Source organism: Zea mays, chromosome 1 (assembly GCF_902167145.1).
Source record: "Zea mays cultivar B73 chromosome 1, Zm-B73-REFERENCE-NAM-5.0, whole genome shotgun sequence".
In the NCBI taxonomy this organism is placed as follows: domain Eukaryota; kingdom Viridiplantae; phylum Streptophyta; class Magnoliopsida; order Poales; family Poaceae; genus Zea; species Zea mays.
This window is the reverse complement of record NC_050096.1, coordinates 264899346-264907453: the sequence shown is the minus strand read 5'-3', so window position 1 is coordinate 264907453 and position 8108 is coordinate 264899346. Positions and strand designations below refer to the sequence as shown.

Genomic DNA, 8108 nt, shown 5'->3' with positions numbered 1-8108 from the left:
CCGCAAAAAAAAAAAAAAAAAAAAACGAACATGTACGTCGGCTATAGCAGATGAAAGTCCATGCGCCAATGGCCCAATGAAAAGGGAACGATATGCGTTGGGTTGTTGGGAACTTGGGATACTTAAATTTAGAGAGTTTGTTGGATACACTAATTCATTAGAAACTTGGAGTAATGGGGCGGATTAAGGGTTATGGAATTCCACACTATTTAAAATTGAATAGTGGGTTCAGCTCCTTTAATCTTCTCTATTACTTCGAGACAAGTTTAATAAAAAATACTTCTGAGATTTTTGACTCCAAATTATCTTCTAGCTTTAAAAGCTACTCCCTCCTTTTCTTTTTATTAGTCGCTAGATAGTACAAAATTGCTTGTACTATCCAGCGACTAATAAAAAGAAACGGAGGGAGTATATATTAAAAATACTTCGAGATCATTGCTTGGGATGGGCTTGGCCAATAGCTCATTGCTAAGGATGGGCTATAATAAATAATTCATTGGTAGGGATGTACACTCCTATTAACTTATGTATCGTCTGAAACATGAAGGGGCTAATAGTTAGATGACTAATTTGCTGTATTCGTACGGCGCTGTTTGAACCTAGCTAGCGAGCTTCTCAGCCTTACCAATGTTCTTCATGAGCACGCTCAAGATTCCTAAAACCATCATTAAGGAAATTGATATTTTCAGAAAGCACTGCCTGTGGAGAGGAAATGACATCAACTCCAAGAGGCCACCTTTGATCGCTTGGAATTCGGTCACTCAAAGGAAAGTGAATGGTGGCCTGGGTGTTCTTCGCTTAGAAACGCAGAACGAGGCTCTTCTAATTAAATTTTTGCATAAATTTTCAACCACAGCGACTTACCTTGGGTCCATCTGATCTGGAACAATTACTATCTTACTCGAGGTCTCCCTGGTAATAGAAGCGTTGGATCTTTCTGGTGGAAGAGCATTGTAAAGCTTCTGCCAAACTTCAAAAGACTGGCTACCCCCGTCATTGGCAATGGCAGATCAATTTCATTCTGGGATGATCAGTGGAGTCAGGGCATCCCGAGGCATATTTTCCCAGAGCTCTTCTCCTTTGCCAAGAACTCAAAAATGACTATCAAAGAGGTCAAGGATCAAGAGCAGTTTCATGATCTTTTTCATTTACCTGTCTCTGATCAAGCGTTTGATCAATTTCTGGTGCTCAAGGGGTCTTGGGAGCAAATTATTCTTAATGATGTTCATGACCGCTTGAAGTACATTTGGGGATCGGACAAATTCTCGTCCCAAAAAGCTTACAGATCTTTCATGGGCCAGATGCAAACTCATCCTATCTACAAACTAGTTTGGAAAAGTAAGTGTCAGCCTAAGCATAGAGTCTTCTATTGGCTGTGGCTTAAGAACAGGCTAAACACCAGAAATATGTTGAGAAGGAGAAACATGGAGCTAGATTCCTACTCTTGCGAAAACTGCCTTTGGCAAAGAGAGGAGACCCTTTATCATCTTTTCCTCAGATGCAACTTCGCGAAAGCCTGCTGGAACTCAATTGGCATTACCCCACCCAGAATTTCCAACCCTGAAGAGGCATCTGTGAACCTCAAACACCAGCTCAACGTTCCCTTCTCTATGGAGATCACTATTCTTATGACTTGGAGCATCTGGAAAAGCCGAAACGAGTGGTTGTTTTCAAACAGAGATCCCTCCGTGCTCCGCTGTACTCAGGAATTTAGTAGAGAATTGCGACTAATCATTCACAGAGCACGGGGAGAATTCGACACCTCAATCCCGAACTGGCTAAATTTGTGGCAAATATAGAAATAGCTCTTCCTTTTTCTTTCTTTTTCTTTTCTTTTTATTGATTGTAAAAGGACCAGGCCAGTAGGGGTTTCCCCCTCCTGATCCTTCAAAAAAAAGGGTCAGAATTTCATACAAGAACTCAAGTGGTTCGTCTACTGTGTCCGTTATGTTCTCAGTGTAACGGCATCAATGGATGCCAAACTCCGCAAGGGGACACTGAAGAAGCGAAGAGATTATAGAACACGCACGTGTCATTATTTATTTATGGGACTTGCCTCAGTAGCATACAGCATCGTATCCGCACGTACATACTACAGAGCCACACTTATTGCACTGCCTGCCGCTTACGTACATAGTTAACACGCAGAGAGGTATATACATACACGTCCAACGTCTCCACTCAGGCTCATGCTACGTACGCACGTCGGTCGCGCGCCACCCTCTTGTTGCTTCTTGCTCGTTTTGGCGAGCGCGGCGGCCTCACATCCTGGCGGTAACCATCCTCATGAGCGTCTCCGCCACCTCCTCGCGGCGCCCGCGGCCGTGGCGTCCTTCGCGTTCCTCCTCCTCTTTCTCCCGCTCCTCACGTCCGTGGCGTTCCCTCTCCCCACGGCCGCCGTGGCGTTCTTCGCGTTCCTCCTCCTCCTCTTGCTCCCGCTCCTCGTGGCCGCCGCTCTCCTTGGGGCCAGGAAGGAACCCCTTCTCGCGCCGCGAGCCGAGCACCTCGTCCACCTCCTCCGCCTTGGAGGCGAATGACAGCGCCTTGGCGACCCGGTCGAGCTTCTGCAGCACGTTGTCGGCGCCGGCCAGGAACACCTTCTCGTTCCTGTCGGCGTGGACCTCGAAGCACACGATCTGGAGGTTGCTGTCCCGGGACGCCACCGCGACGAACGGGTGGCCCGCGGGCACCACGAACGCCGTGCCCGGTGACAGCCGCGCCCGGATGGTGTGGTACCCCTGCCCGGCCTCCTCCTGCTCCTCAGACGATTCTTCTTCTTCTTCTTCGCTCCTCCTGCCCTTGTCGCGCTCGCGCTCGCTCTCGCCGCCCTGCGACTGGCGGTGCGGGCACACGATCTCGGCGTAGCCCTTGCCGTTCGGCACGTAGGCGATCTTGAACGAACGGGTGTTGAACAATGGCGCGCTCATGGACCCCTGCCACGTGTGTATATACATCAAATCAAAATATGTCGCCATTATCTATCGTACGTGCTAGCTAGGTAGCTAGCGAGCGTTAGTTGAGGTGAGAGGGGGCGCACGCACCGCGGTGATGTTGGCGAAGGAGACGCTGACGTCGTGCTCGGCGAGGTCGTGGAAGCTGCGCGCGTCGGCCTCGTAGAGCTGCCCGTGCTGGTTGGCGATGCTGGGCCGCTGGTCCAGGAGGCTGTAGGGGCCGCGCGACTCGCCGAACGGCGGCAGGGGCCAGTGCGGGCCGTGGCCGCCCTCCGAGGCGTGGCGCCGCAGCTCGCGGGTCTGCTCCTCCGTGGCGCGCACGATGATCCCCTTGTCCTGCCCATGCCTCCCGAACAGCCTCTCCAGACGGTCGCTCGAGGTCTGCACGCGCAACGCGATCGATGTGAGCACACACACAGGACGACAGTACGTTGCAGCAGCAGCAGCAGCACACGTAGCACGTGTGTTGTACCTTGTATGCAGCTCTCTGGATGCTCTTGCTGAAGCTCGACAGGAACGATTCCGGGTTCCTCCCGCCGGGGCCGAAGAAGAACTGCCAAAGGAACGAAGGACACGATCAGCCAGTCGATGGGGCGGCGGCTATAGTACGGTACGGGTATGGTGACCGAGCAACAGATGCCTCGTTGAGAGCTTAATAATAATAATATAATGACCTGGAACTCGCCAGGCACGGAGATGGTATGGAGGATCTTGGCGATGACCAGTTTCTTCCGGCCGTCGGTGTTGGCCAGGTAGGTGACCGCCCCGGCCGGCGCCACGAAGACGTGGCCTTGCTTGATGGTGTATGACCGCCTCTCGCCGTTCTCGATCGTCGTCACCACTCCCTCGCCTAGACACGACAAAACAACAGATCAGCTAACGTGCATGGGCCGGCGTCGCCCTCGATCTATGTGGTCTCAGCTCACGGACCGGAACCGGACGGACGTACCTTCCGCCACGTAGCAGATGCAGTGCGCGTCGGTGTGGCTGGGCACCACGAACGAGCGCGGGTTCGCCTCCAGGACCGCCACGCGGTAGTCCCGGATGCCGCGGAGGAGCCTGGACACCTCGTCGAAGGGCCGGAGCACCCTCAGGGACCCCTGCTCGCTCCGGACCACGCGACGAAAGCTGCGCCGGTCGAACACGTACGGCCGCCGGTCCTTCTGTTTCTCCTTCTCCTGCTCTCGCTCATCCTCCGACGAGCCCTCGCCGCTGCGGTCGTCGGCCTCGTGCCTGCTCCGCTCTTGCCGCTTCTCCCGCTCCTCCTCCCTGCACTGCTCCAGGCACCGGGGGCGCTGGTGCCAGGGCCGGTCCTCGCACCGCCGCACGCATTGCCCGGACTTGTGGCCCCCGTGGTGGTGGTGGTTGTCGTCCTCCCAGGACGACGCGACTGCGGCGGCAGCGCATAGGAGGGTGGCGAGGAGGACAACAATTCTGGCGCTCACCATCGTGTCTGTCACTGTGATATGCTCGGGTGTGTTAGGTTGACTGTATGCAGAACTAAAGCGGAGGTAGCGCGCATTTATACCAGCGCCGGGCCCTGGTACGTGGCGCGGCCGCGCGGCTACGTGGAGGAAGGCTGCGTGGCAGCAGACACACGGGTCGCCACGTCCCGCCGTACTCTCCTTACCGTGCTTATCCGGGCTCCGGCTCGGTGCACGCCAGGGTGTGGCCGCCTCTGAGCAGACTTTGTCGTGTTACACAGTGGTGTCGTGTTCCTGGGACTCCGATCCGCGGCGAGCGACCGAGCGTGTAAAAGAGTTCCTACTAGGTACGTTCATTGTATCTGGACGACAGGCAGCGGACAATTTGCTGTAAATGAGGGGCAGTTTCCCTTTTTTTATAGAAAAAACAGAGAATTCCGTTGAGCTAATTGTAATTCAACAAATAAGCTATTAGTTGGTTTTAGCTTAGATTAAAGAAGCTAACGACTAATAGCTAATAATTAGTTGGTCTATTAGTTGACTCATTTTAAGGCCCTGTTTCAATCTCGCGAGATAAACTTTAGCAGCTATTTTTTAGCTACTTTTAGCCATTTGTAATCTAAACAGGAGAGCTAATGGTGGTAATTGAAACTAAACTTTAGCACTTCAATTCATATAGCTAAAGTTTAGCAGGAAGCTAAACTTTATCCCGTGAGATTGAAACGGGGCCTAAATCTCTCAGCTATTTTTGATGCAAATTACTGTCACTACTGGAATCGAGCGCTTTGCCGAGTGTCAAAGCCTGAAAAACACTCCGTAAAGACTTTGCCTAGTGTGACACTCGACAAAGAGATCTCGACGAACAGTACATCGACAACGGCTTCTTTGTCGAGTACTTTTTATCGGACACTTGACAAAGTCTTTGTCGAGTGAACTACATTGAAACTCTATGATTTTATGTGTAGGTCACTTAGGTTTCTACACATAGTACGTCACAACTTTACCGAAACATTATCAAATTTTTATCACAACCTCTATATATGATATCATGACATGTGGACAAGTTTCATTAATTTCTGACTTTATTTGTGTTTTATACAATTTTTAAACAACTAGATAACAAGTTCACGGTCATGTTTAGTGAGCATGGTGCTTGAAGATTCTGGTCTGCTTCTGAAATCGGTCGTAACTTGTGCTAGATAACATGCATATCATTTATTTTGCATGCACGGTTTTCCATGTTTCGAGTGACTTGCAGTTTAAATGTGAATTTTCCGAAGAAATTCAAATAAACGAACTAAATCTAATATTTATAGAAAACATTTTTGTAAATATGTAATTGTGCCAAAATGGTACATGTAGATCTACATAGTGTAGGAACATACCACAAAAAGTTTGGTTGGCAAAATAAAAAAAATAAAATATACTTTATCGAGTGTCCAAGGATGGCACTCGGCAAGCTTGCTCTGCTGAGTGTCGGACGAGGGGGCACTCGACAAAGAAGCTTCTTTGCTGAGTGCCAGAACTCGGCTCTCGGCAAAGATAACGGCCGTCAGCTTTAGACGGCGGTTGACGGCCCTTTGCCGAGCGCTGCCGTTCGCCGAGTGTTTGGCTCTCGGCAAAGATTTCTTTGTCGAGTGTATTTCTGTGTCGAGAGTCCTACTCTCGGTAAACGCGGTCGTTACCGAGAGCAGGACTTTGCCGAGTGCGGCACATGGCAAAGACTTTTTTGCCGAGTGCTGGACAAAAAGCACTCGACAAAGCGCCTCGCATGTAACACCCGGTTTTAAAGGACAAAGCCGGGTGCATCTCATACATGCGCCAAGAAGACAACATATATAATAACAGAGTGTATAGAGATAAATGTCATAAAACATCAGAGTAATTATTACATAGCGGAAGACTTATTACAAAATAAAAGTGTAAACATAAAACGAACTAAGGATCGTTGGCGCCAATGTCGACTGAGAAACGCCACCTAGATCAGATCGAACTCCTCAGTGTTAGGCAGCTCCTCTTCGACCACCTGATCTTCTCCTGTGGGGGGGTGTGAGACAGCAAGAGTGAGCTCACATACGTTCATAGCTCAACAAGTCGTGGGGAATAATGTGGCATGAACTCACCAAAGGTGGGAGTTCATGTAGTGTAAGGCTGATCAATGAAATAGAGGTTGAGGCTGAGCATTGCTTTTATAAGTTGGTCAAAATTTTATTAGCAATTACTAAGTGTAAGTAAATACCAAACCTTAATAATAATAAAGAAAAGTAATAGTAAAATAATCCCAAATGCGATGCAAATGTCAAATTGAATTTAAGTTCCATATTTAATCATGTGAGGGTCCGAGCCGCTCTTGACCGTGAGCACGGCTAGTATACTAGTTTTACACTCTGCAGAGGTTGCGCATCTTTACCCACAAGTCGTGTATCCCATGTCGCCTGGGTTTGCAAGGCCCTTAGACACTACCGAGGTGAATGGCTAGGGATCCACTACGAGGCCTTTACAAAGTTCCACTAGCTTCCGAAAACCCGCTACAGTTTATAGGAAGATCCAGTACAGGGTTCCTGGCTGACAGCCATCGCAGCAAAATCAACCAGGGACCTCCCCGCACTGACCTCTCCCCTACTGCCCTTGCCCCTTTCGGGTAAGGTAGTCTTCCACTAGCTTTCCTAATTAGTCAGCCAAGGGCGTCCCATTATACCCTTGTGGTAGCACTGTTTTCCCGGGTGGTCGCTCCATGTTCCCATTAATTTAATGATCTTAACATGAACAGTAATAATAACAAGATAATAACAGAATAATCATGTGTAGTGTAACTCCATACCCAATCCACATAAAGCAATAGCAAGTACTACCCAAAAATATTTCAGGGGTGAACAAGGTATAGAGATAATCAAAACTGGGGTAACATAAAGGATCCCATCAAAATTAACCTATGCAGATCATTAAAATTAATAAGAACATGGCTGGGAAAAGTAAGTGATCAAGGGCACAACTTGCCTTCAATGAGCTCCTGCTCAGCTACTTTTACTTGCTGAACCTCAGATTCCACAGTGGCTTGCTCGTCTACTCGCATCAACACAATACATACATAGTATAGCACAAATTAACATTGCACCAAACATGTAAATAAAATATATAGTAAAAATCTACACATTAAAATGAGATCATAGGAACTGGAATCATTAAATTTGGAGTTATAGATTTCAAGTTATGAATTTCCTAAGGTTTAATGTGATTAAAATGGGATTAGATGTTAAATTAATTTTATAATTGAGTTCATGTCAAAACAGTGATACTAAATGATAAATAATATTATTACAAAATTTTAGAAATTGGAATGGCTCAATTTGTAGCTAGAATGAATTTTCTATGCAATAAACAAGTTTTAGGAATTCTTTTTATATTAAAAATCAATTTCTGTATTTATTTACCTATTTTATATATTCTCTGGACTGGGCCTCATTTCCTAAGAAGCGCAGGGGCTACGGAGTAAGAATCTGTAGACTCAAAGAATAGCAATCTCTGGACGGCGGGTTGTTACTCTAAAACTTCAGGGGCTCTTAAGCAAATAAGCCAACGGAGGGGTATCGTGGCATCATGACCGTGGGATCTGATATGGAGGGCTCGGATTAAATCTGCATAAGCGCTGAACCGGTACACGATCGTGGTCGTCGGATTCGCGATCAACGGCTATGCTTTTAAGATGATGCGATCTACTCTGGATCACCGGATC

General features: G+C 48.2%; 1 protein-coding gene across 1 annotated transcript; it reads right to left on the bottom strand.

Annotated features, from left to right (window-relative positions):
* Positions 1-2014: 2014 nt before the first annotated feature.
* LOC732801 (globulin 1) lies at positions 2015-4430 on the bottom strand. Its single transcript, NM_001367391.1, has 5 exons — positions 3901-4430; positions 3626-3801; positions 3424-3504; positions 3042-3332; positions 2015-2933 (listed from the first exon to the last, which is right to left on the bottom strand). Exons 1-5 carry the CDS (start codon positions 4397-4399, stop codon positions 2262-2264), a joined length of 1719 nt encoding a protein of 572 aa, NP_001354320.1. The 5' UTR covers positions 4400-4430; the 3' UTR covers positions 2015-2261.
* Positions 4431-8108: the final 3678 nt, after the last annotated feature.